Source organism: Moschus berezovskii, chromosome 6, assembly GCF_049115385.1.
Source record: "Moschus berezovskii isolate FMDL1 chromosome 6, NW_MosBer_1.0, whole genome shotgun sequence".
NCBI classification, from domain to species: Eukaryota; Metazoa; Chordata; class Mammalia; order Artiodactyla; family Moschidae; genus Moschus; species Moschus berezovskii.
In genome coordinates, this window is record NC_142465.1 from 79,230,959 (window position 1) to 79,258,798 (window position 27,840).

The 27,840-nt window shown below is 47.5% G+C and overlaps 2 protein-coding genes across 3 annotated transcripts in view; both read left to right on the plus strand.

The window, feature by feature from the left end:
- The first annotated feature begins 1,353 nt into the window (after nucleotides 1-1,353).
- Nucleotides 1,354-27,800, plus strand: LOC148777655 (apolipoprotein L2-like). Its single transcript, XM_088837033.1, has 5 exons — nucleotides 1,354-1,373; nucleotides 1,663-1,740; nucleotides 15,140-15,250; nucleotides 15,565-15,675; nucleotides 24,708-27,800. Exons 1-5 carry the CDS (start codon nucleotides 1,354-1,356, stop codon nucleotides 25,597-25,599), a joined length of 1,212 nt encoding a protein of 403 aa, XP_088693159.1. The 3' UTR covers nucleotides 25,600-27,800.
- LOC129537170 (apolipoprotein L3-like) overlaps nucleotides 6,895-27,840 on the plus strand; it is a 37,862-nt gene continuing 16,916 nt past the window's right edge. Inside the window, exons 1-2 of one of the 2 annotated variants that reach the window (XM_088837206.1) lie at nucleotides 6,895-6,910; nucleotides 15,565-15,675. The gene's annotated coding sequence lies outside the window, so the exon portion shown is untranslated. Of the gene's footprint in view, nucleotides 6,911-15,564; nucleotides 15,676-27,840 lie in introns of those variants that run through there. The other variant, XM_088837205.1, reaches the window with a different exon arrangement.

Below are 27,840 nucleotides of genomic sequence, written 5' to 3' on the forward strand. Positions count from 1 at the left end.
CACAATCACTGCATATGGTGAGTGCAGCCATGAAATTAAAAGAAGCTTGCTCCTTGGAAGAAGTTCTGTTCAGTTTAGTTGCTCAGTCGTGTCCGACTCTCTGTGACCCCATGAATCACAGCACGCCAGGCCTCCCTGTCCATCACCAACTCTCGGAGTTCACTCAAACTCACCTCCATCGAGTCGGTGATGCCATCCAGCCATCTCATTCTCTGTTGTTCCCTTCTCCTCCTGGCCCCTATCCTTCCCAGCATCAGAGTCTTTTCCAGTGAGTCAACTCTTCGCATGAGGTGGCCAAAGTATTGGAGTTTCAGCTTCAGCATCAGTCCTTCCAGTGATCACCCAGGACTGATCTCCTTTAGAATGGACTGATTGGATCTCCTTGCAGTCCAAGGGACTCTCAAGAGTCTTCTCCAACACCACAGTTCAAGAATAAGAAAATCTATGACAAACTTAGACAGCATATTAGAAAGCAGAGACATCACTTGGCCGACAATGGTCTGTATACTCAAAACCATGGTTTTTCCACTAGTCACGTATGGATGTGAGAGTTTAACCATAATGAAGGCTGAGTGCCAAAGAATTGATGCTTTTGAACTGTGGTGCTGAAGAAGACTCTTGAGAATCCCTTGGACTGGAAGGAAATCAAACCAGTCAATCCTAAAGGAAATCAACCTTGAATACTCATTGAAAAGACTGATGCTGAAGCTAAAGTTCCAATACTTTGGCCACTTGATGGGCCAACACATTGGAAAAGACCCTAACACTGGGAAAGGGAGAAGGAGAAGGGTGCAGCAGAGGATGAGATGGTTGGATGACATCTTGGAGTCAGTGGACATGGGTTTGAGCAAACTCCAGGACGTAGAGATGGACAGGGAGGCCTGGCATGCTGCAGTCCATGGGGTCGCAGAGAGTCGGACACAGCTGAGCAACTGAACAACAACAAATGACCCATCAGCCCCACTACTGGGCATATACCCTGAGAAAACTGTGTCGAAAAATGCACATGTACCCTGAGGTACATAGCAGCACTGTTTACAATAGCCAGGACTTGAAGCAATTTTGATGTCCATCGACAGATGAATGGATCAAGATGTGGTCCATATATACAATGGACTATCACTCAGCCATAAAAAGAGTGAATTTGAGTTAGTTCTAGTAAGGTAGGTGAACCTAGGACCTGTTATACACAGTGAAGTAAGTCAGAAAGAGAAAAACAAATATATTAATGCTTATACATATGAAACCTAAAAAAATAATGGTATTGAGGAAGTGACTTACTAGGAAGGAATGGACACACAGATGTAAAGAATGGACTTGTGGACACAGTGGAGGAGGGAGAGATTGGGAGGAATGGAGACAACAGTGTCAACGTATGTACTCTATCAGGCATAAGATGGATAGCTGGTGGGAAGTTGCTGGGTAGCACAGTGAGCCCAGTCTGGCGCTCTGTGTTGACCTGGAGGGGTAGGATGGGGGGAGTCGATGTATGTTTAATTATGGTGATTTGAATGGCAGAAACCAACACAACATTGTAAAACATTTTTTACATATTTAAATAGATTTTTAAAAAGAAAAAAAATAAAGTGAGTGGGTGGGAGGGGTTACTATGCTAGAATTTCCCACCAAGAAAGCGCCTGCCCACCACTGTCCCTCTTTCAGGGACGACACCCAGACCCGGCTGTGTCCAGAGGACCCCATGCTCCAGGGAGGAGGCGTCCTTGAGTCCCAGCAGCTCCTGTGAGGTCAGGGACTACAAGACGGGGCAGGGGGTGGGTGTAGCTGCACATTTGCCCTCTGACCCCTGTGTGTCTGTGCTCAGGGGCATCTATTTCAGCCTGAACTCTGAGTTCTGGGGGACGGAACATTGAGTGTGCAGTATTTGACCAAATGGACATTTGCAGGACATGAGCTGCTGATGCTGATGTTTGCAGGACAAGTTCTGCTGCCAAGCAAAAGCCCCGAGGTTGTGGCTGGCCCAAGGGTGGGGAGCTGCAGTTGACAGATGGACTTGATGACTACTGTCTGGAGTATTTTTGCAACTGTGCTTTTTTGTCTTTTGAGTCTGCAATTACTAATTTTTAGATGTCTCTGATTCAAGAGCTGAATGATGGGGGTGAGAATTAGTGGGTAAAAGAAGGGGAGGTGGTAAGCCCAGCTTTGTGACTTTGGGCGCAAATGATTCAGTGACTGAATCCTCTAAGTCTGCTTTCTCATCCTTGCACGGGAATGAAGAGAACAGCAGACAATCCAATGGGGCTTTGAAAGGAAAAAGAAGGAAATGCAGACACCTGAAGCCCAGAAAGTAGCGTTTCTTGTTGACTGAGCTCTATTGCATGCCAAGCCTTGTCTCTATTTGTCACCAGAAGCTACACACTCTTTCTATGAGTAAGGAAACCAAGTCACAGCAAAAACCTGGGGGAAGTGAATTCTAGGAGGACTGCGTGATGGCAAATTCTCTCCCCACTCACATACAAGGTGGAGACATGGACGCAGCAGAATGGAGCCCAGAGTCTCTGTGGGCAGAGACTGTGGGAAGAGTTCAGGCAGCTTTCCCCCGAGGTTGGGGCTGTTCCAGGAGTGAGCTGACACTTGGTGCCAGTTGCAGTGGGTCGCCATGGACCGGGAGCATATCTGCTCCCTATGGCCACTAGGGACTCGGCCCACCAGGCTCACCTCGTATGCCAGATACATTGGACAAGTTTAGTGGTATTTAATGTTTGTGACTCAGATCAAGCTAAGGGAAGATTTACAGAAGAAAATAATATTTTTTGCATATCTGAAAATTTAAGAATTTCTCTTCTGCTGGGGAAATAGCATAGTCCAGAAAAGATACCAAAATGAGATTCAAAGAAACCAGTCAGCTTCCCCGATAGCTCAGTTGGTAAAGAATCTGCCTGCAATGCAGGAGACCCCGGTCCAATTCCTAGGTCGGGAAGATCTGCTGGAGAATGGATAGGCTACTCACTCTAGTATACTTGGGTTGCCCTGGTGGCTCAGATGGTAAAGAATCTGCCCACAATGAGGGAGACCTGGGTTTGATCCCTGGGTTGGAAAGATCCCCTGGAGAAGGGAAATGCTACCCACTCCAGTCTTCTGGCCTGGAGAATTCCGTGGACTCTATAGTCCATGGGGTTGCAAAGAGTCGGGCACAGCTGAGCGACTTTCACTCACTTCATTTCAGCCAGCTTCCCCACTTTGGGTCAAGTCTGAACCTTAGTTTTCTCTTGTGACTCAGGACTAATAAATGCTTCCACCACTGGGTGTTGTACCATGTATCGTTATGTGTGCGAAAATGTTTTGCAAATTGTAAAGGGTTGAGGTGCTGTTGTATTTTTCCACAAATGTTGGGTTTTTCAAGGATTTTTTTAAAAATTTGATTATGATACAATATACATAACCCCAAATTTACCATTTTAGCCATTTTAAAGTATACAGCTCAGCAACCAGCCCCACCACCGCTCCACAGAACATATTACATTTTGCAGAACAGAAACACTGCCCCCATTAAACATTAACTCCCTCTTTCCCCCTCCCACAACTCCTGGAAGTGGCCACACGAATTTTCTCTTTGGACCTGCTTACTCTCCGGGACCTCACATAAGCAGATTCATACTGTGCTTATCATTCTATGGCTGTCTCATTTCACTTAGTGTAATGTCCTCAAACTTCATCATGCTGTAGCATATTCAGAATTTCCTTCTTTTTCAATGTGACTAAAATTCCATTGTATGTATTTGAAAGTGAAAGTCACCCATTGTTGTCCGACTCTTTGTGACCCCACGGACTATACAGTCCATGGAATTCTCCAGGCCAGAATACTGGACGGGGAAGGCTTTTTCTCCCAAGGATCTTCCCATTGTATGTATTTATGGCTTTTTTTCTTATCTATTCATCCCCTGATGGACCCTTCGGTTGCTTCTCCCTTTTGGTCATTGTGAATAATGCTGCTATGAACAGGAGTGTACAAATATCTCTTCCAGAGTCTTTTTTCAGTTCTTTTGCTGAAATTGCTGGATCATAGGCTGAAACTAAATTTAATTTTTTAAGGCACCATCACACTGTTTTCCACAGTGGCTAGATGTTATTTTTTAAGACTGTATCTTAGCACAACAGTGACAGCAGACAAGAATTCCCTTGGTCTCCTGACTGCCAGGAGGACAGAAGTGGCTGGTGCTCCCTGGCACATGTCCCAAACGTCTGGAGTGGCTTTCGGGGCTCCTGCTCCACCCCCACCCACTACTCCTCACCCCTCTTGTTTTGGGATCTGCTGAACTTGAATCTGCTTCCTCTCTCTAGGTAAAGCTTATTTGCAGTATCTTTAAAACCTAGTAGAGTGCCTTTCAGCTTCAAACCTCTAGTCCAAATCAATTACTCAATTACCTGTCTTAAATTAGGATCCAAAATCTTTTTTTAACTAGGGAGAAAAATTAGGAAGAAAGGAGTTTACAGGAAAAAAAAAAGACAAGATTCAAACCAAATCTGACACTGGACATTTAACACTTGCAAACGCCACGCCCAGGCCCAGGCCCTCCTGATGCTCCAACTCCTGTCTTCCTCACCCTCCTGCTTTCTCAGGCCTGATCCAGAGGCCTGGAGGACTTCTTGCTTTATATTCTTGGGCTCCAAAGTCACCACAGCAATCTCTTTTTAGCAAAGCAAAGACTGGGTCTCAGCCTGGAACCCTTGGGCAAGAGTTCTGACGGGCAGCTGCTCCCACTAGGGTCACAGTCAGCCCTCCTCTTCCCCATAGTTTCGTGCTCCCACATGATTGCCAAAGACCCCCTTCAGATCATTGCGGTGACCGCCACAAAGCATCTTTTAATTTCACGGCTGCAGTCACTATCCACAGTCTTTGGGTCTTTGCTCAGGCTGCCCCTCCCCTGCATTGCATTTCTCCACCCACCTCACCAGGTGAAAGGTTGTTGTTCAGTCCTTCAGTGGTGTCCAACTCTTTGCAACCCCATGAACTGCAGCACACCAGGATTCCCTGTCCTTCGCTATTTCCTGGAGTTTGCTCAAGTTCATGTCTATTGAATCAGTGATGTTATTGAACCATCTCATCCTCTACTGCAACCTTTTCCTTTTGCCTTCAATCTTCAATGATCCCAGCATCAAGATCTTTTCCAATGAGTCGGGTCCTCGTATCAGGTGGCCAAAGTATTGGAGCTTCAACTTCAGCATCAGTTCACTGGAGTGAATATTCAGGATTGATTTCCTTTGAGATTGACTGATTTGATTTCCTTGCTGTCCAAGGGACTCTCTAGCACCACAGTTTGGAAGCATTGATTCTTTGGCACTCAGCCTCATCTCTCATGCTGCGGCTGCTGCTGCTAAGTCGCTTCAGTCGTGCCCAACTCTGTGCTACCCCATAGACAGCAACCGACCAGGCTCCGCCATCCCTGGGATTCTCCAGGCAAGAACACTGGAGTGGGCTGCCATTTCCTTCTCTGTCATCTCTCATATCCATACATAAATGCTGGAAAAACCATAGCTTTGACTACATGAACATTTGTTGGCAAATCGTTAAATGTCCAATGTCAAATTTGGTTTGAATCTTGGCTCCTCTCTCAACTCCCTTCCTGTTGGCTGTCTTATCTGCAAAATCAGATCAGGTTCCTGGCCTGCATTACGGGAGGGAGCCACAATGCCCCAGGGTCACGTCCTGGAATGAAGCAGCCCTGATGAAAGGTCAGATTGACCTCTGGTGGTCCAGGCCCACCCCAGCCCCTTTTTATGAGGCAAAGCAGAAAAGTAATGGCAGTTCAACTGCATGATTTATAAGGTATGGACATTTTCAACCCAGTTTCTTTAACTGCAACATGAAGCCAACAGTTCCTAGAGCTGATGTGAGACTTAAATAGGAAATGTGTGTACAGTGCCAACTCAGACCCTGACACACACTCAACCCTTTGTTTATGGTGGTTTTTGCTTGGGAACCAGGCAGCACACAGGACTGACTTTCTGTTTTAGGGTTTTCTGTGAGATCTGTTTTCAAGGGAAAATAAACCAAGGTCGAAAAGAACAGCATGCTGTCAGCCTCTCCCACAAGCTTCTACATTGAACCAAACGGCATTAACCACCAAGGATTCGAGCCTCGGGGGAGTCACAGGGACCTGAAGGTACTGGTTCTGATGACCCTGATATAAGGGACAAGCCTAGAAATATCTGATCAAAAAATGGACACAGTGGCTGAGAGGTGGACTTAGGTCCCTCTCCCAGGTACCATGGGAGCAGAGCATGGAATGGTGTTCTATGCATGGGAGGGTCCTGGAGGGCTTCTCAGAGGAGGTGATACCAGATTTGGGCTTTACAGGATGAGCGTGACTTTTCAGCTGGTAGGGCCAGGTGTTTCTGGCAGAAAGACCTCTGTGAGCAAATGTCTAGAACTGGCATGGATGTGGCACTCAGCAGCAGCAGTATGACCAGTACAAAATGAGCAGCTGGTATGTTTGGGGGCTGTGCCATCTGCTGGTGGCACAAAGGTGAACGAGGCAGGCAGGTGGTGAGTAAGGATGAGAGCAGAGGGCAAAGGGGCCTGGAAAGGGGCTCATGGGGTGGGGGAGTGATTTGCCAAGGGCCTCACAGTGTGTTGGTGACAGGTTTTTGTTCATGGAGCCCAAGACAGGATGTGCTGAGCCAGGAAGGATCTGACATGTCAGGGCTAGGCTTGTTTCTCAAAGTGGACCAGCAGGAGGGTGGGATTAGGCCAGGGTGGGGACTGGTGGGCAGGATGTTTGTTTGATATGAATGATTTAGACGTGAGGGCGTTTACTTCCCCCTATTCTTCTCTGGGTATATCTGGGCCCAGTGTGCGTGGTTTACTGCAGAGACACACAGAAGGCGGCTGTATCTGCAGAGCTGAGAACAACTGGATCTTGATCACACTCAGCCAGAGGAAGATTCCTGGGTAAGCAGGCAGCGTAGGAGCCCCACCCATCTCCCCATCCTCAGGATGAATGTCTGAGAAAAGGATGATTGACACTAATTGACAGAAGGAAATGGAAGCTCAGAGAGGTGAGGCCATGGCCCGAGGCAGCAAGTTAAGCAGGGGCAGAGCATGGATGTGGAGGCAGGTGTGTCTGAGGGCTTCCTCCTGCCTTGGGGCTCCTAAACAGAGCAGAGGGAGGGCGGCACCTGCTCAGGTAGGCTCAGCTCAAGATGTGGACTCCTGAGACATAAGCCCTGACCCCAGAAGGAAGGTGTATATTCAGGGTGCTCAGCCCTTTAGGAATTTGGAGAAAGCAGAGGGGGTGGAGGAGGATGAGGGAGTCACACCATCTCTTCCCGTGGCCACCTTGAAGCTACCCTCAGGGTGCTGTGCTGACACTGATGTGGGGGAAAAGGGTTTCTTATGAGATGCAAGGAATAACGGTTTATTCACACACCCTGTCTCTGAAGAGGGACACGAGACCAAGCAAGGAGATGCAGGGCTTTGCCTTTCTACACTTTCTGGGTCCTCTGCTTAGGATGTGATTTTGAGTGATGGGAGGTCCTCTGTGGGGAAGACAACTCAGATGGAGTGTTTCCAAGCCAAATTTGGGTCCTCTCAGCCATGCACCTTCAAGCCAACCTACTGACACTGGGTTGTGATAAAAGAAACGGCAACATTTATTGCGGGGCACCAAGCAAGGAGTCCTGTCAGTTCAGTTCAGTTCAATAGCTCAGTCATGTCTGACCCTTTGTGACCGCATGGACTGCAGCACGCCAGGCTTCCCCGTCCATCACCAACTCCCAGAACTTGCTCAAACTCATGTCCGTGGAGTCGGTGATGCCATCCAATCATCTCATCCTCTGTCATCACCTTCTCCTCCTGCCTTCAATCTTTCCCAGCATCAGGGTCTTTTCAAATGAGTCAGTTCTTCTCATTAGGTGGCCAAAGTATTGGAGCTTCAGCTTCGGCATTAGTCCTTCCTATGAATTTTCAGGACTGATTTCCTTTAAGATTGGCTAGTTTGATCTCCTTGCCTAGAAAATCCCATGGATGGAGGAGCCTGGTAGGCTGCAGTCCATGGGGTCGCTAAGGGTCGGACACAACTGAGCGACTTCACTTTTCACTTTCACACATTGGAGAAGGAAATGGCAACCCACTCCAGTGTTCTTGCCTGGAGAATCCCAGGGACGGGGGAGCCTGGTGGGCTTCCGTCTATGGGGTCACACAGAGTCGGACACGACTGAAGTGACTTAGCAGCAGCAGCAGCAGTTTGATCTCCTTCGAAGGGATTCTCAAGAGTCTTCTCCAGCACCACAGTTTGAAAGTATCAATTCTTTGGATCTCAGCTTTCTTTGTGGTCCAACTCTCACATCCATATATGACCACTGGAAAAACCATAGCTTTGACTAGATGGACCATTGTCACCAGAGTAACGTGTCTGCTTTTCATGTGCTATCTAGGTTTGTCATAGCTTTTCTTCCAAGGAGCAAGCTCATTTTAATTTCATGGCTGCAGTCACCATCTACAGTGATTTTGGAGCCCAAGAAAATAAACTCTGTCACTGTTTCCATTGTTTCCCCATCTATTTGCCATGAAGTGATGGCAAATAGACTGGACTGGGTGCCATGATCTTAGTGTTTTGAATGTTGAGTTTTAAGCTAGCTTTTTAACTCTCCTCTTTCACTTTCATCAAGAGGCTCTCTAGTTCTTCTTCTCTTTCTGCCATAAGGGTGGTGTCATCTGCATATCTGAGGTTATTGATATTTTTCCTGGCAATCTTGATTCCAGCTTGTGCTTCATCCAGCTCGGCATTTCTCATGATGTACTCTGCATATAAGTTAAATAAGCAGGGTGACAATATACAGCCTTGACGTATTCCTTTCCCAATTTGGAATCAGTCCATTCCATGTCCAGTTCGGACTGTTGCTTCTTGACCTGCATACAGATTTCTTAGGAAGCAGTTGAGGTGGTCTGGTATTCCCATCTCTTTAAGAATTTTCCACAGGAATCCTGGTAGCTAGTGCTTAAAGGGCCCAAATTCCTGAATACCTTCCAAAAAAAGGTTTTCAGAAACAGGGTAAGGGAGACCATTGTGAGTGTGAGATCAGCTCATGGATATTCTTTTGACGAGTAAGTGATGAGGTAACCAGGATCAGCATCATCAAGCTTCTGGTTTCAACTGGTCTGGGGTCCACATCCTTGCAGTTAACGTGCAGTAAGCGTCTTCCACTTGGTGGTGCTTTTGGTATCTGCAACACAGCTCAAATGACATGATTGAGAATATTATCCATAGCTCTTGAGAAGGAAATAAAAGTTCTTGAATTTGTTTAATGGCTAAACAATTATTATTTTGTCTTGCTAACTCTCTTGTTTTGTTTGTTTCTACATTTTCTCACCTCTCTGAATTAGTTTATTCTTTGGAACTTGGGGGAGGCCTAGGATGCTGACATGTTTTTATGTAAATAAGGTAGGCAGAGGACATAGGGTGGAGGAGAGTTCTGTCCCGGGAAGGTCTCCTTGGGTTCTGCTAGGTCACATCCCTCTGTCCCGTGCCCCCTTTTTGAATACTCAATTATGAGGAGGAACAGGAATGGAAGTGGAAATGGAAATGGAACAAAATTTTAGAAATAGAAGTTAATTATAAACCTGCCAGAGGAACTCATTTTTAGTTTCCATTCTCTTCTCACCTCTCCCCAGATTTTGAGGTAATAAAGCAGTGACCGCTCTGGCTGCTTCCTAATGAAATGCGGTGTGGTCCTGCCACAATTTGGGGAATGGACACAGTGTTGGAAATAGTCCCCAGACCCAAGTGTAGCACCAATATTTTGTCTCACAAAAACAAAATACAGTTCTCTTTGATTGCTTCGTTATAGCACCTGAACAAATACGTGTAAATTAGTAGGTAAGGTAAGGATAATGATCAAAATGCACTATGTGTTATTTTCTAGATATATTCTCCTATTTTAGATGTCAACAAGGAAAGTAATTTTTCAGTATTTTCTGTTTATGCACCTTCTAGTAACCAAGTAACATCTTTAGTTCAGTTCAGTTCAGTTGCTCAGTCATATCCAACTCTTTGCGACCCCATGAACCGCAGCACGCCAGGGCTCCCTGTCCATCACCAACTCCTGGAGTTCACTCAAACTCATGTCCATTGAGTCGGCAATGCCATCCAACCATCTCATTCTCTGTCATCCCCTTCTCCTCCTGCCCTCAATCGTCCCCAGCATCAGGGTCTTTTCAAATGAGTCAGCTCTTCACATCAGGTGGTCAAAGTATTGGAGTTTCAACTTCAGCATCAGTCCTTCCGATGAACACCCAGGACTGATCTTCTTTAGGATGGGCTGGTTGGATCTCCCTGCAGTCTAAGGGACTCTCAAGAGTCTTTTCCAAAACCATAGTTCAAAAGCATCAGTTCTTCGATGCTCAGCTTTCTTGACAGTCCAACTCTCACATCCATACATGACTACTGGAAAAACCATAGCCTTGACTAGATGGACCTTTGTTGACAAAGTAATGTCTCTGCTTTTTAATATGCTGTCTAGGTTGGTCATAACTTTCCTTCCAAGGAGTAGCGTTTTTTACTTTCATGGCTGCAATCAGCATCTGCAGTGATTTTGGAGCCCAAAAAAGTAAAGTCAGCCACTGTTTCCACTGTTTCCACATCTATTTCCCATGAAGTGATGGGACCGGATGCCATGATCTTAGTTTTCTGAATGTTGAGCTTTAAGCCAACTTTTTCACTCTCCTCTTTCACTTTCATCAAGAGGATCTTTAGTTCTTCTTCACTTTCTGATATAAGGGTTGTGTCATCTCCATATCTGAGGTTATTGATATTTCTCCTGGCCATCTTGATTCCAGCTTCTGCTTCTTCCAGCCCAGCATTCCTCATGATGTACTCTGTATATAAGTTAAATAAGCAGGGTGACAAAATACAGCCTGGACGTACTCCTTTTCCTCTTTGGAACCAGTCTGTTGTTCCATGTCCAGTTCTAACTGTTGCTTCCTGACCTGCATATAGGTTTCTCAAGAGGCAGGTCAGGGGGTCTGGTATTCCCATCTCTTTCAGAATTTTCCACAGTTTATTGTGATCCACAAAGTCAAAAGCTTTGGCATAGTCAATAAAGCAGAAATAGATGTTTTTCTGGAACTCTCTTTCTTTTTGGATGATCCAGCAGATGTTGGCAATTTGATCTCTGGTTCCTCTGCCTTTTCTAAAACCAACTTGAACATCTGGAAGTTCACGGTTCACGTATTGTTGAAGCCTGGCTTGGAGAACTTTGAGCATTACTCAAGTAGTGTGTGAGATGAGTGCAATTGTGTGGTAGTTTGAGCATTCTTTGGCATTGCCTTTCTTTGGGATTGGAATGAAAACTGACCTTTTCCAGTCCTGTGGCCACTGCTGAGTTTTCCAAATTTGCTGACATACTGAGTGCAGTACTTTCACAGCATCATCTTTCAGGATTTGAAATAGCTCAACTGGAATTCCATCACCTCTACTAGCTTTGTTTGTAGTGATGCTTCCTAAGGCCCACTTGACTTCACATTCCAGGATGTCTGGCTCTAGGTGAGTGATCACACCATCGTGATTATCTTGATCATGAAGATCTATTTTGTGTAGTTCCTCTGTGTATTCCTACCACCTCTTCTTAATATCTTCTGCTTCTGTTAGGTCCATACCATTTCTGTCCTTTATCAAGCCCATCTTTGCATGAAATATTCCCTTGGTATCTCTAATTTTCAAGAAGAGATCTCTAGTTTTTCCCATTCTATTGTTTTCCTCTATTTCTTTGCATTGATCACTGAGGAAGGCTTTCTTATCTCTCCTTGCTATTCTTTGGAACTCTGCATTCAGATACTTATATCTTTCCTTTTCTCCTTTGCTTTTCACTTCTCTTCTTTTCACAGCTACTTGTAAGGCCTCCTCAGACAGCTATTTTGCTTTTTTGTATTTCTTTTTCTTGGGGATTGTCTTGATCCCTGTCTCCTGTACAACGCCACAAACCTCCGTCCATAGTTCATCAGGCACTCTATCAGATCTAGACATTTAAATCAATTTTTCACTTCAACTGTATAATCATAAGGGATTTGATTTAGGTCATACCTGAATGGTCTAGTGGTTTTCCCTACTTTCGTCAATTTAAGTCTGAATTTGGCAATAAGGAGTTCATGATCTGAGCCACAGTCAGCTCCGTCTTGTTTTTGCTAACTGTTTAGAGCTTCTCCATCTTTGGCTGCAAAGAATATAATCAATCTGATTTCGGTGTTGACCATCTGGTGATGTCCATGTGTAGAGTCTTCTCTTGTGTTGTTGGAATAGGGATTTTGCTATGACCAGTGCGTTCTCTTGGCAAAACTCTATTAGCCTTTGCCCTGCTTCATTCTCTACTCCAAGGCCAAATTTGCCTGTTACTCCGGGTGTTTCTTGACTTCCTACTTTTGCATTCCAGTCCCCTATAATGAAAAGGACATCTTTTTTGGGTGTTAGTTCCAAAAGGTCTTGGAACACAAAGTGATGTTGGTGTCAGGATTTTCTGACCTATCCCAAAGGAGGTCCAGCTTGGTTCTTATCTCTATGGAAAAGAACTTTGATCCCATCTCTTCATAATAAGTTTTTTTTAAGTTAGCTTTAAATGAGCACCGACTCTGTGTCAGCCATCTTGTGAAGCACTTTGCATGCATGATCTCAGTATTCTCCACAATAAAACTGTGAAGAAACTAAGGCCAAAGGTAGTTCAGTAACTTGTCCAAGATCACGTAACCTGCCCCTTCCTTACGGGTTTCAACTTTTCTCAACCTGAGGCCACTCACTGCCAGCAAATGACATGGAGGAAACATTCCTGATGGGATATTGAGAAGGAACAACCTCAATCCCAACCTTAGGATCCTGCCTGGAGGAGGTGTGTCTGCCAGGAGGAAGCTAGCCTGGGGAGATCGTCCCAAGAGGATCTGGATAAAATTCCTGGCACACTTGTGTGGTTCACCTGGACAATTTGGCCTCAGCCTCAAAACTCTCCTAGGCATTGGCTTCAGTGAGCAGGAACTGCAGTTCTTCCATGTTTACTCTCTCTGGGAAATACTCACTGATATCGTCAATAAAGTTTTGGCTCTCTACACAGAAAAAAAAGAAAACAGATTAGAAGAAATTATGGTGGAACATAAATGGTAATGAGTTTAAAGTGGCTCAGCAGTAAAAAATCTGCCTGCAATTCGGGACACATATGAGTCGCAGGTTCCACCCCTGGATCAGGAGTATCCCCTGGAGGAGGAACTGGCAGCCCACTCCAGTATTCTTGACTGGAGAATCCCATGGCAAGGGGAGCCTGGACACAACTGAGTGACTGAGCAAACAAGAACACACGTAAAGTGGTTCAAGTTCACCTTCCTGAGCAAAAGTCAGCTGGGGTACTATTAATGGATTCACCTGGGGTTACAGGTAGACTGTTCCCCTGCCCCTAATTCATAAATTGAAATCCTGACCCATCCTTCCCCCTGCAATGACTGTATTAGGAGATAGGGCCTTTAAGGTAGAAACCAGGTAAAATGAGACCATAAATGCAGAGTCCTAATCCAATAAGATTGGTGCCCTTATTAGAAGACACATCAGATTTCTTTCTCTCTCCCTCTACCCCCTCAGCAGGAGGGCTTCTAAATTTTTCTCTTTTTCCTGCATCACTAAGGGAGAAAGGAAACTAGAACTTGCCTGGAGGGAACCCACAGAATTAACTCTGTATTGATTGATTGGGGGGGAGGTGGGGGGGGAACATTTGAGCACCTGGGTATCTGCAGGGGTGCTGGAGATCAATAGGACCAGCATCTGCCTGAGGCAGTCACACCTGGTAAGCAGGTGTTTATATTTGGGAGCACTGGGAAGATGCCCTAACACAGCATGGTGGGGGGATTCTAGAGAAAGAGATTTCCACCTGAAACTAACACATTCCAGGTAGAGGGGACAGCGGCACACTAGGCAGGACCTACTGTGCGGCAGACACTGGCCCAGGACATGGACACACATGATATTTCACCCGCATGAGCACATAGGGAAACATCATTTCCATTTCACAGGTGAGGTCAGTTAAGGAGCTCCAGGTCACACAGGTGGGATGTGTAAAGGCCAGACTGGGGTTTAGTCCAGGGTCCGCTGACCCTCACAGAGCAGTTGGTGGACAGCAGGGCAAGAGCTGGAGGAAACAGCCTCTGTGGTGACGCCCCAGCGCCTGGGAGCAGGAGGAGGCTGAGACGAAGGGAGAGGCAGGAGAAGCTCCAGGGATGCTGGGAGGCCACCTTCCCAGCCCCTCCTGGCCTTGAGGACTCCCTCTGCTGTCCCACCCCCTGTCCTGCCCTCACCTCTGAGTCAGTTGCTAGATGACAGTGGGAGAGGAAGTGAGCACCTTAATGATGCTCTGTTGAGAGAACCAACCCTACTTCCTTTTAGGTTCCCTGGCCTCGGGGACTCCCTCCTGGCCTTGGGGACTCCCTCTGCTGTCCCACCCCCTGTCCTGCCCTCACCTCTGAGTCAGTTGCTAGATGACAGTGGGAGAGGAAGTGAGCACCTTAATGATGCTCTCTTCAGAGAACCAACCCTATTTCCTTTTAGGTTCCCCAGAAAGGAGTCATCATGGGCAGAGAAACAGGGTTGGCCCTCTCTTGTAGACTCTCCTGAGTTAAGACTCTGGACTTCCTGTAAAAGTCCTCCAAAACAGACCTATTGTCAAGTGGAAATAAGTTGAGGTAGAAAAGAGCAGTGTGTTCTCAGCCCTTCCTGTGAACTCTGCATCCATCCAAATGGCCTTGATCACCCAGCCTGGGCCACTGGGACCAAAGTCACTGGTGTCATTGTTGCCCTCATGGACAAGACTACAGGGACCTAGACATCACCAACTCAATGGACATGAGTTTGAGCAAGCTCCAGGAGTTGATGATAGACAGGAAAGCCTGGTGTGCTGCAATCCATGGGACTGCAAAGAGTTGGACAGACAACTGAGTGACTGAACTGAACAGAACTGAGACTATAAGGGTTGTGGGTAACATGCACAAAATGGTTAAGCAGTGGACTTAGGGTCCCCTCCCAGGTACCATGGGAGCGGAGCAGGGGACTTCTGGGGATTTCTCAGATGAAGTGATGCCAGGACTGGGCTTTGAAAGATGAGCATAACTTTGCCACGTGGTAGGAGCAGGTGTTTCTGGAAGAAGGATCTGAGGGAGGAGTGTTCTCTGGAACCCGCATGAGTGTGCCCCTCAGCAGCAGGAGTATGACCAGTATGCAGTGAGCAGCTGGTATCTTCGGGGACTGTGCAAAGTGCTGGCAGTGCGAAGGTGAATAAGGCAGGCAGGCTGGTGAGTGAGGGTGGATGGAGAGGGTGGAGGGGCGAGGAAGAAGGCCGTGGAGTAGACAGAGCACTGTTGGCAAAGGGGCTCACAGTCTGTTGGTGGCGGGTCTTCCTTCACAGAGCCCAAGGCACAGTATATTCGGCCATGAAGGACTCCACAGGACAGGACTGGACTTGCGTATCTAAGGGAGTCAACAGGGAGGATGGAATTAGCTCAGGGTGGGGCCTGGTGGGCCGGGTGTTTGTTTAATCTGAGCAACCCAGATGTAAGGATGTTCACTTTCCCTTTTGCTTCTCCAGGTATGTCTGGGCCCAGAGGGTGTGTGTGGTTTATTGCACAGCTGGTGGCTGCATCTGCAGAGCTGAGAACAACTGGATCTTGTTCACACTCAGCCTGAGGAAGACTCCTGGGTAAGCAGGAGGGGTAGGACCCTGCCCATCTCCCCATCCTCAGGACAGCTGTCTGAGAAAAGATGATTGTCATTAGTTGACAGAAGAAGGAAACAGAAGCTGGAAATAGAGCTCAGAGAGATGAGGTCATGGCCAGCGGGGCAGATTAAGCAGGGGCAGGTGTGCCTGATGGCTTCCTCCCACCCCTGAGGCCCCTAAACCGTGCAGAGGGAGGTCGACACTTGCTCAGGTTGACACTGGGCTCAGCTCAGGATGTGGACTCCTGAGGTGTGAGCGGTGACCCCAGAAGGAAGGTGGGTGTTGGGGGTGCTCAGGCCTTTGGGAAATCTGGAGAAAGCAGATGGGTAGGGGATAGGAGAATCAAAGCCTCTTCTTCTATGGCCTGGCCACCTTGAGGCTGCCCCCAGGGTGGGGAAAAGGTTCCTTTTGAGATACAAGGAATCCAGGTTCATCAGCACCCTGTCTCTGAGTGCCTGCTCAGAGGGAAACTGAGGCCTGAGGGGAGGGGCAGGAGACCAAGTTGGGAAATGCAGGGCATTGCCTTCCTGTGCTCTCTGGGTCCTCAGCTCGGGGCTGCCCGTATGGTTGATCACATGTGGGGAAGATGGTCCAGATGGAGGAAGTGAGAAGGGCTTGCTACACCATGTCAGTGTTATGATCCTGGTTTTGCAATATTAAGATAAACAGTCACACTGTAGACACGTTAGTGTAACAGGAGGGGTATAGGCCTAGATCTATGTGTTTAGGCAGGCAGAGATAAACTTAGGAACCTTGGAGTTATTGAAACCATATTCCTGGGCCTTCCTTGGTGGTCCAGTGGTTAAGACAACCTGTGTCCACTGAAGGGTTGTGGGTTCAGTCCCTGGTTGGGGAATTAAGATCCCACATAGTGGGCAGTGCAGCTAAGAAAGGAAAAAGAAAAAAAGAAAAACAGGGCGTACAATTTGATCAGTTGAAATAAAATTTTAAAAAATCACATTCCCTACTTACATACCAGTGTCAGAAGGCCTGTTTGGCCTCTACCCTGCCCATGGAGAGGTGTGTGGCCCTGGACAAGCCACCTCCCCAGGGAGTGTTGTTCAGTTCTCTTACCCAGTTTTGAAAGCTGGTTTCAGTCTGCTCATATGGGTTTGTAGCTTCTCTGTGTGTTGGGCATAGTCACCGTTTTTTTACTCTAAGTATTGCAGACATTGTCTCCAGATCTCTTGCATTTTGATTTGGTTTACGTTGTCCTTAGCAATTTCTAATTTTTAAGAGGTCCAGTGGTTTCTGGGATTTGTGTCTTGGTGAGAGTTTTCCTCAAGTGAGCAGAATTTTTCCAGTGTGTTTTGCATAATGTTTTCATTTCTTCCAGAATGTTGTAGATTTTTTTTCATTCTGGTTTACCTTTAGATCCCTTTAGGTTTCATTAATTGATTAGAGCTTCTTCTTTCTTCTCCTTCCGCCTTCGACCTTCTCCCTCCTTGTTTTTTTCTCCTCCTCCTCTCTGCTTTCCCAGACTCCCTACCTACCTTCCTTCCTGCATGTCTGCTGCTTTATCTCCTTAAAGCAGGATTTACTTAACAAACAGGTACCTACTGCAATCAAAAAGGAATACACTGTTTATTTTCTGCCTTTAAAGGAGCCTCCAGAGCAGTAAGGCATTATTCAGATTTGAGCAGGAGCCCATGTCTTTCCACAATTCTCTCTTCCTCTTTCTCCTCCTGTAAAAATATCATGGCTGGAGTAAGGAGACATGAGGAAATACAGGTGTTTCCTGCCACCTGAAAGTACAGTGTTCCTACTCCAGCTTTCCTAAACCAAGATGGCGTAGTGTGAAAAGGATGTAGGCCTCACTTCACAGTTTACTGGCAGAGGGTGATCTTTTGGAAAGCAAGGGACGCCCATAAATGGAAACACTCAGAAATCTGATGGCACCCTCTGTCAGAAAGAGCATCTTTCAAGACAGACAAGGAAAACTAATGGAATTACCCAACTGCAGGTAAAAGAGGTGTGGTGCTGTGTCTTCAAGAAGTTGGTGGTTTCATGTCCCAGGAACGGGTCCCACACCTTGTATTTTAGCCAGGCTGTTCCCAGGAGGGTGAAGGGAGCCCTGGAGACCCAGGAGCAGGAGAAGCAGCAGAGAAGAGACATGGCACCTGCCCAGTGCTGGGAGCTGCAGAAACCCCACACAAACAAACCCGCAACCAGGAAAGTGCAAGATTCCAGGAGAGACTGGATAGGAACTGGGGGAGACAGCAGGGGAAGGAGGCTGTGGAGTGGGAACTCTAATTACAGGTAACATTTCACCTGGTGAGGCAGGTGCGGAAGGGCATTGCAGGGGGAGCAGCAACCTGAGCGAAGGCCTGGAAGCTGGGGGGAATCAGAGTCCAGGGAGCTAGGAGTCCTCCAGGCCCCTCGACCAGGCCCTGAGAAGCAAGGAGGGTGAGGAAGACAGAAGCAGGAGCATCAGGAGGCCTGGTGATGGGCTGAGGTCTCTGCACTTGATCCTGCCCTAAGCCCTCCTTCCTGTCCAAGGTGGATAACTTGCAGCCACAAGAGGGAGATGTTTGGTGAGGATCTCTGCCCACATGGAGGGGAGGCCACTGCATCTGGCCATATAGTTGGGAGGGCACAGTCTTTTCAGGGTTCTCTTCTCTCCCACTGATAGGCTTTTCGGGCAGTGACCAATCAGAGGCTAACAGAGGAGGACACCCCAAGTAGTAATCCAGCAGCGGAAGCACTGTCCAGCATCCACAGCCAGCTGAGGCCCCAGACAAGGGTCAGGACCAGGGCAAGAACAGCAGGGCCGGATGGAAGAATAAGCCATGGGGCATGACGCATTTTCAAGTGTTTGGCGTCATCAGGACCAGCCCTCTCTGCCTCACCCTCCTCCTCTCTCTGCCTTGGCTGTTGGTCCTTGTGTTCCCAATTTCAATTGGCTGCCCTGGCTCCTGGGCTCCTGCAGCTTCGAGGCAGAGAAGGAGGCAGGGACCAGCCAGCTCTCCACCCCACGTGCCTGGAGACGGGCTTGTCTGTGTCAATTCTCTCCCATCCACAAAGTCAGTGCCCACAGCCTCTGTCACCAGGTATACTCCCTAGTAACCAAGCTGATGGTTACTACTCTTGAGGGGAACCCTGAGCATTGCAGAGTGAAGGTGATAGAAAGATTCTGGGATCGGGGCTCAGGTTAGGGAGTTTGGAAACTCTAAGGGAAAGTGAAAGTGAGGTCCCTCATACATGCCCAACTGTTTGCGACCCCATGGACAGTAGCCTGCACCAAGCTCCTCTGTCCATGGGATTTTCTAGGCAAGAGTACTGGAGTGGGTTGCTGTTTCCTTGGACAAATTACAGAACATCTATGCTTCAGCTTCCTTAGCTGTAAATGGGGATACAGTGGTACATACCTCCTGGTTATCAGAACAATATAGATTATAAATTATAATTTATAAAGTCTTAGAGTAACTACCAGTGCAGAGCAAAATCAAAAATACAAACCACTCTCATGAGTAGCTGTTACTGGAACTATAAGGACCTCTACTATCATTTCAGTCAGGTCTCAGGAAGAATACTTAAATAAGTACTCTTTTACCTTCTTAAAATACTGCCTAAGTGTAATTAACATGCTCTCTTTTCTCATCTCCCAACACAAGATAGTCACAGCCGGAACCAAAAGAAGTTCTCTCTCTATAAAGATCTGCTATTAAAACAAGAACAGAGACGAGACAAAGGATGATCAGCATCACATATGATATGTGTCAATGTAAATTTGTACAGTTTCTTTGCATCACAAAGTAGCTTAAGTATGAAAAAATGTTAGGTGCTGATACACTTGGATCCAGTCATTCTACTTCTAGAAATAGCTTAACAAAGGAATCTTAAATGTAGGCAAAGTTTTATACAAGAAGAGTGTTCTTTGCACTATTATTTACATAAAGAATTAAAAACAGCCTGAAGTCCAACCATCAGGAGTGGATAGCAAAATGACACCATTCCGGTCCTCCGCTGACCAGGGCAGGGCTGCAGGGACTGGAGTGGGGCTGACGGGACTCCAGAAAAAAGGTTTGTGGGCTGAAGGCTATAGCAGAAGCGAGGAAGATGTGGGCTGTGGGAACTACAGCAGCAGGGACTTTATCAAGGCAGAGACTCGAGCATAGGGTGCATGACATCATTTTGCAATAAAAAGAGTCATTTTCCGATTAACATACATCCACAAATAGGCATTTTTGTACATTAAATCAAGTAGAGCATAGTCATAAAAAACCTGGATTTGGATCAGAAAGACGGGTTCAAGGCCGGGCTCCACAGGAATGTGAAAACTTGGACTGACCTAAGTGTAGGTGAGTTTCAGAAGCCTGCACGTCATAGACAGTGCGTCATAACACCTATAACCAATTAGTAACACAAGCGTTCCCAGTCTCATGTAGTTTCCAGAATATTCCCTTCCTACCTGTTCTTCTGTCTCTGGTTTCATTGCTCCTATAACTTCACAGATGGCTGTCTCCTCTCTGATTATCCTCTCCTTGTGCCCCAACAGGAGAGCAGGACTCTGACTGGGGAGGACGGTGGGAGGATGAGTAACTTTCCTTAACCAGTGATCTGCAGAGCCCAGGGGTCAGAGAACCACGCTGGGTTAAGTCCACGGTGGCACTGGTGGCCGGCCCAGGGGAAACCTCCCAGGAGCTCACTCCTCCTTGCTCCCTACAGCCACTGCTCACCCATGATCAAGCCCACAATCTGTTTTCTCTTCCCCAAGGGTGAAACGACACCTTCTTCCAGCCTGACACAGGCGGGTGAGATCTCTGAGACCTTGCTGCTGCCACCATGAGCTCAGAAGATCCCAGTAACCACTCAGGTAGTCAGCCACCTCGTCTATGGCAGGTTCCTACTTGTGAGCCAGAATCGAGGGTGGTGCCTCAAGGCCAAATTAACCTACCGAGTAATCAAGAACCAAGAATTGCGTGATAAGCATCCCCCAGAGAGGCAGTGGGGAGTCCCCGAACACTTGGCGGTCTGTCCCCATAGACTCTGTCCTGGTCCTCTTCTCAGGGAGCCATAGCCAAGATGATAACTTCCTCCCCGTGCCTCGTAAATCCCAGTTAATGACTCAGAAGAGAGGCCAGGACAGCCCATGGAGTGGGGTGGGCACAACGGAGGAAGTCCCCAAGGCCAGGCGGGACAGGGAGACGAGGTCCCCTGGAGCTTCTGCTGCCCTCGCCCTTGGTCCAAGCCACATTCTGCTCCCAGACCCTGGGGTGTGAACACAGAGGTAGTTTCCTCCACTTCTCGCCCTGTGGCCCACCCAGCTGCTCTGTGAGGGTCAGCGGATTCTAAACTGAACCCCAATCTAGCTATGCTGCCTCCCACACCTGCCTCCCAGATCTGGAGCACCTTACCTGGCCTAACCTGTAAAATGAGAAGAATATTTCCCTATATTGTGATGAGGATCAAACATGTGTGTCCATGGCCTGGACCAGGGCCTACCACATAGTAGGTCCTGCCTAGTGTGGTGCTGTCCTCTCTCCCTGGAATGTGTTAGTTCCAAGTAGAAACCTCTCCCCTTCTCTGGAATCCCCTCCCCCGAGCTGTGCTAGGCACCTGCCCAGGGCTCCCATATAGAAACACCTGATTACCAGGTGACTGCCTCAGGCAGGTGCTAGCTCTATTGTTTTCAAATGCCCAGGCAGATGCCCAGGTGCTCGTTATTTCCTCCACTCACACCCACCCTAATCAATCAAACCCTAATCTAGTGCTGTGGGTTCCCTCCATGAGAGCCCTGAGTTCATTTCTCTCTTAGTGATGCATGAGAAAAAGAAAACCTAAGAACACTTAACACTTCAGGGAAGAAAGACAGAGGAAGAGATCTGACGTCTCTTCATTTGATAAGGACACTGATATCACTGAATTAAGGCCCCACACTCAAGGCCTCACTTCACCCAATTACGGCCTTAAAGCCCCTATCCTCTAATGCAGTCATTGCAGAGTGGGAGGGTCTGGGCGTTAACTTATGAATTGGGGCTGGTGCATACAGTCCATCTTCGACCCCAGATAAATCCATCAACAGCATGCAGATGAGTGCTGCTCAGAAAGGGGAACTTTAAACATTCATACTCGATACCATTTACATCACACCACAGTTTATTCGAATCTTCAATTTTTATTTGTCTGTCTAGAGAGCCAAAGCTTTTTTGAGGATGTCACTGAGTATGTCCAGGAGAATGTGAGATGGGAACGCCTGCAGTTCCTGCTCACTGAAGACAAAGCCTGGGAGAATTTTGTGACTGAGGCCGATTTGTCCAGGTAACCATGCAGGTACACCAGGAATGTCACCAACATGCCCCAGGAAGATTCTCCCATGCTGTTTTCCTCCAGGCACATCCTATGGGTGGGGTTGAGGATGTTCCTCCTCAAGATCCTATGTGGAATGTTTCCTCCGTGTTATTTGTTGGCACTGAATGACGTTGGGTTGAGAAGAGATGAAACCGGCAAGGAAGGGCAGGTTATATGACCTTGGACAAGTTACTGAGCTACTCTCTGCTTCATCATGTGTTCAGTGTTATTGTGAGCACTCTGATCATGAAGCAAGTGCTTTTCACTATTGCTGACACAGAGTAGGTGCTCAATCAATGTTAATTTTAAAATAAACTTGTAGGAAAGAATCAGGGACCTTCTTCCTGGAAATGAGAACCAAGAAGGATTTCCTTTGGCTCAAGTCAGAAAATCCAGACCAAACATCATTTTGTGTTCCTGGGGATTCCAACTAGAACTCTTTCATTCCCCATCTTAGGAACTATACCAACACTGCAGGTTCCTGCTGGCCAATAAGGCAGAGAGGCTGGAGGGGAACCGGTTAGACCTGGTGGGATCCTGGATCTAGCCCTGCCCAACTCTGGGACTGTGGGTTTAAGACTTTGAGTGTCAGATTTGTTATGTGTTATGTGTCCAGTGGGAATAGCAATTCGATCTGATGGATTGTGGTGATGGCCTCAGAGTGAACTGCAGAGTCAGAGGTAGGGAACCAAGTGCAACCATCTCATCCAAAGGCCCAGAGAGGCCTAGACCAGGGTCAGACCCAGGGGTCAGGGTGGAGCAGAGGGTCCAGGTTGGAGGACTAGTAGGCAGGCTTGGGCTGCAGGGCCAGGACTAGAATGAAGAGGGTAGGACCAAGGACACAGAACTGAAGGGGCTGTTTCTCTAACAGAGGTCCCAGGAGTAGGAGAGGGGACATTCCTTCCCTTTCTGGTGGGATCCCCTCAAGCTCTGCTAGAGGACCCTGTGTAACCATATCCTCCATACCCTGCCTGGGACCTGGCTTCTCACTCATCTGGGACCGTCTTCTAGTCTACGTGGAGCCGCCCTGACAGTGGGAAGGCCGTGTGGCTCAGTGAGCCCTCTAGGGTCATCGCAAGTGACTGCAATTGTCTGTCATTTGAGGGATTCTGAGGAGCCTCACGCATCCCCACCAAAGAGGAAAACACTTCCTCCACCAAATGTGCAAGTGCCAATCTCTTCAGGCTCAGCCATTCAGATGGGTGTTTCCTCAAGTCTCTTGGATCTTTAGAGGTTCCATAAAGTTGCACACAGCCTTGGGGTGCAGGCTCATGAAGCTGTCACAAATTAACATGTGACCCCTGAGAGGTCAGGGGTGCTGGATCAGGAGTCAGTGAGGTGGGCTGGAGGGGCCACGGGGAACAGGGCTCACAGCACATCTCCTGCTTCTCAGTCAATATGGGCAGTGGACAGACCCAGTGTCCTTCTGCTGAGAAGGCCAAGGTTATCAGGCTTGGGTAAGAGCAGATGCCAGGCAAAATGATCATTAAGGATCCTTCTAGCTGAGTTTTGATAAAAAATAAAATAAAATTCTAGGCGCACAGTTAGCCAGTCTGAAAAGTATGAGGGCAAAGTCCTGGGACTGTCCTTACATTTCCCATCATGGGCCAATTTGGGGGATCCCACAACCACCCTCAGATTCTAGAACTCCATAGCAGGATGCACAGACTCTTAAAGCTTCAGGATCCCAGTTGTGGTTTATTACAGGGAAGGATGCAGTTTCCCATCAGCCACGGAGCCGAGTCTGGGCAGGTTTCACATAGGAAGCTTCCATTGTTCCATTGTCCAGGATGCATTACTGTCCTGGATTCAGTGGGGCAGTACACATGGAGCACTGCCCGCCAGGGACGCTCACCCTATTTAACAACAAATTACCCTGACCTGTCCGGAGAAGGCAATGGCAAGCCACTCCAGTACTCTTGCCTGGAAAATCCCATGGATGGAGGAGCCTGGTAGGCTGCAGTCCATGGGGTCGCTAAGGGTCGGACACGACTGAGCGACTTCACTTTCACTTTTCACTTTCACATATTGGAGAAGGAAATGGCAACCCACTCCAGTGTTCTTGCCTGGAGAATCCCAGGGACAGGGGAGCCTAGTGGGGTTCCGTCTATGGGGTCACACAGAGTCGGACACGACTGACCTGTCATCTCCAGCCCCTCCCAAGGTCGGACTAATGCTCTTCCAGAGGTCAGAACTGATACCACGTGACCCAGAGTCCCATCACGTGTCAACTTGTCAGACTGTGCAGTGGCCATAGCCCTAGGCAGATGAGGACATTCTTATCAGCCAGAATATGCTTGGGGCCTAGGGACCACATCCTAATAGTCAAGAGCAAGCAACAAGTGGACTCCTCACTATACACTAAGGTCCTTGAATGAAGGGTTTTCTGCTCTAATCCCACTTCTCTTTATCTGTGAAGTTCCCATTTCACATACACTCTGGAAGTGATGGTATTGGTCTGAATTTAAGGTATCTTTATCAAATCTCTCTCTGAAGTTAAAGGTATCCTAAGGTGACCTTTGCTCATTTATTCCATGATTGGATAAGTCCATGGAGCACTAACAATATCCAAATGAGCGTTTAAGGTTGGAAAAGTTTGTACATTAGTAAAATTCTTGTGATTTACAATAAAATCTCTGTGGTTTATGCAGGATAGAGCTTGCTGAGCCTGTTTCATAGACAAGCAAACTGTCTTTCTAAGGCTTTACTGTTCATTGTTACAGGGAAGAGGAATATGCACTACGAGAATATCTGAGCAAGCTGCAAACAGTCTTGGCCAGGGAGGACCAAGACAGCCTCCAAAAATGCCAGCAGGAAAAGGAGAGGTTTTTGAAGGAGTTTCCTCAGGTAAAACAGGAGCTGGAGGAGAACATAAAAAAGCTCCGTGAGCTCGCAGACAGCGTTGACAAGGTACACAGGGACTGCACCATCTCCAATGTGGTAGCCTCCTCCACCGGCGTTGTGTCTGGTGCCCTGGGCATCCTTGGCCTGGTTCTGGCTCCCTTTACAGCAGGCCTCAGTCTGGGACTCTCAGCCACTGGAATAGGGCTGGGAGCAGCCGCTGCTGTAACAGGTTTGTCCACCATGGTGGTGGAAAGTGTAAACACGTCATCAGCAGAAACCCAGGCCAGTCGCCTTGACACAGCCGAAATAAAATCCTATAAAGGGCATCTCTACAAAGTTAAAGACTTTGGGAGGCATATTCGTGCCATCAGGGTGGCCAGAGGCAACCCTCAATTAGTAGCCACTGCTCAGCGCTACATAACCAACGGGCAAGTCTCTGTCCAAAGTGCCCAACAGGTGAGAAGACATTTCCGAGGCACAGCTCTGGCAGCAACTAGAACAGCCCGCATCGGGAGTGGAGTGGTGTCAGGTTTATTCATGGCACTGGACGTGTACTCCCTGGTGAAAGATGCACAGCACTTGCAGGAGGGGGCAAAGACAGCATCGGCTGAGAACATGAGGCAGAAAGCCCAGGAGCTGGAGATGAAGTTGGAGGAGCTCACCTGGATCTATGAATGTCTGCAATACGGCCTGACTGGGCCACCCCTAGAGCAATGCAGGGACCAGGGACATGGGCAGGATCAAGGGGAGAAACCGCTTATTTTGGACTGAAGAAGACGCTGAGGGCAGAATAAGGGAGAGACAGGGAGACTAGCCATGAGAGGCCAGGAATAGGCGAGCTTTGAAAGTGGGAGAAAGAAAAAGAGTTAGGATTGTAGAGACCCAGCACAAGTAGCAGGGGCTCCTCTATCGCCCTCCCCAGGCTTTGACATTCCAGCAAGAAGGGTTTCTCCCTGGTGATGGGCTCTAGCCCTACTTCGCCAGCATCAACTCACCTGTGAACTCAGTAGGTAGTGACTTGTTTGTTTCCGTGTTTTATTAAAGTGGAGTTGATTTACAATATTGTATTAGTTTCAGGTGTACAGCAAAGTGATTCAATTATCTGTGTATCTCTGCACATATTATCCTTTTTAAATTTTTTATAAGTGCTTCAGTTCAGTTCAGTCGTTCAGTCATGTCTGACTCTTTGCGACCCCATGGAATACATCTTGCCAGGCCTCCCTATCTATCATCAACTCCCGGAGTTCACTCAAACTCATGTCCATTGAGTCGGCGATGCCATCCAACCAGCTCATCCTCTGTCCTCCCCTTCTCCTGCCACCTTCAATCTTTCCCAGCATCAGGGTCTTTTCAAATGAGTCAGCTCCTCGCATCAGGTGGCCAAAGTATTGGAGTTTCACTTTCAGCATCAGTCCTTCCAATGAATATTCAGGACTGATTTCCTTCAGGATGGACTGGTTGGATCTCCTTGCGCTCCAAGGAACTCTCAAGAGTCGTCTACAACACCGCAGTTCAAAAGCATCAATTCTTCAGCTTTCAGCCTTCTTTTTGGTCCAACTGTCACGTTCATACATGACTACTGCAACAATCACAGCTTTGACTATATGGCGCTTTGTCGGCAAAGTGAGTCTCTGCTTTTTAATACACTGCAGAGGTTGACTATAACTTTTCTTCCAAGAAGCAAATGTCTTTTAATTTCATGGCTGCAGTCACCATCTACAGTGATTTGGAGCCCAAGAAAATGAAGTCTGTCACTGCTTCCATTTTATCCCCATCGAGGAGGGCTGCATGATGCCAAATTCTCTCCCCACTCATGGAATATGAGAGATGTGGGACACAGCAGAGTGGGCCCCAGAGTCTCTGTGAAGGAAGAGTTCAGGCAGCTTTCCCCATGAGGTGGGGCTGTTCCAGAAGTGAGCTGACACTTGATACCAGTTGCAGAGGGTCCCCATTGGCCCCACCAGACTCAGCTCTCTGTGGCCCCTAAGGAATCAGGCCTTGAGCTCACTTCTTTGACAAGAGGTAATTGATGTTTATGACTCATCTCAAGCTAACAGGGAGCATTTATGGAAGGAAAGTACATTTTTAGATTACTGGAAGCTTTAAGGATTTTCTCCCTCTAGGGAAACTGCATGGAGAAGGAAATGGTAACCCACTCCAATATTCTTGCCTGGAGAATCCCCTGGACGGAGAAGCCTGGTAGGCTACAGTCCACGGGGTGGCAAAAAGTCGGACACGACTGAGCGACGGAACGGAATGGAAGGAAACTGCATAGTCCAAAAAACAGACCGACCAGCCAATTTCCCCATTTGGGGGCGAGTCTGAGCCTTAGTTTTCTCAGATGACATTGAGACAGTAAATGTTTTCATCACAGGGCTGTGGTAGCTTGCACAATGGTGTGTGTGAAAGTGTTTTACAGACTTCAAAGTGTTCAGGTGCTATGTTTTCCCACAAAGGTTCAGCTTTTTAACAAATTTTCGATTTTGAAAATCATCAAATTTACCATTTTACCCATTTTAAGTGTACAGTTCGGTGGTATTAAGGACACTCACATCATTGTACAACCAGCATCACCATCCATCCACAGAATGCTTTACATCAAAAATGAAACTGTCCCAATTGTATTAATACCTCATTCTCCTCCCTCTCCACCCCTGGCAAGCACCAGCGTACCCCTGATTTTTATGAACTTGACTCCTCTCAGGACCTCATGTGAGTGGAATCATACAATATTTGTCCTTTGTGACGGGATTTTTTTTTTCTTTCTTTTTTACTTCCTGTGGTAAAATATACACAACATAAAATTCACCACTAAACCGTTTCTAAGTGCACAGGCGAGTGGTATCAAATGCATTCGTATGTTGTGCAGCCACCACCCCATCCATCTCCATATCCTTTCTCCTGAAACCTGAGCTCCACTAGACCAGACCTCCCGCTCCCTCTCCCCCAGCCCCAGACAACCACCACCCTATTTTCTGTCTTAATTGATTTGCCTACTCCGCAAACCTAATA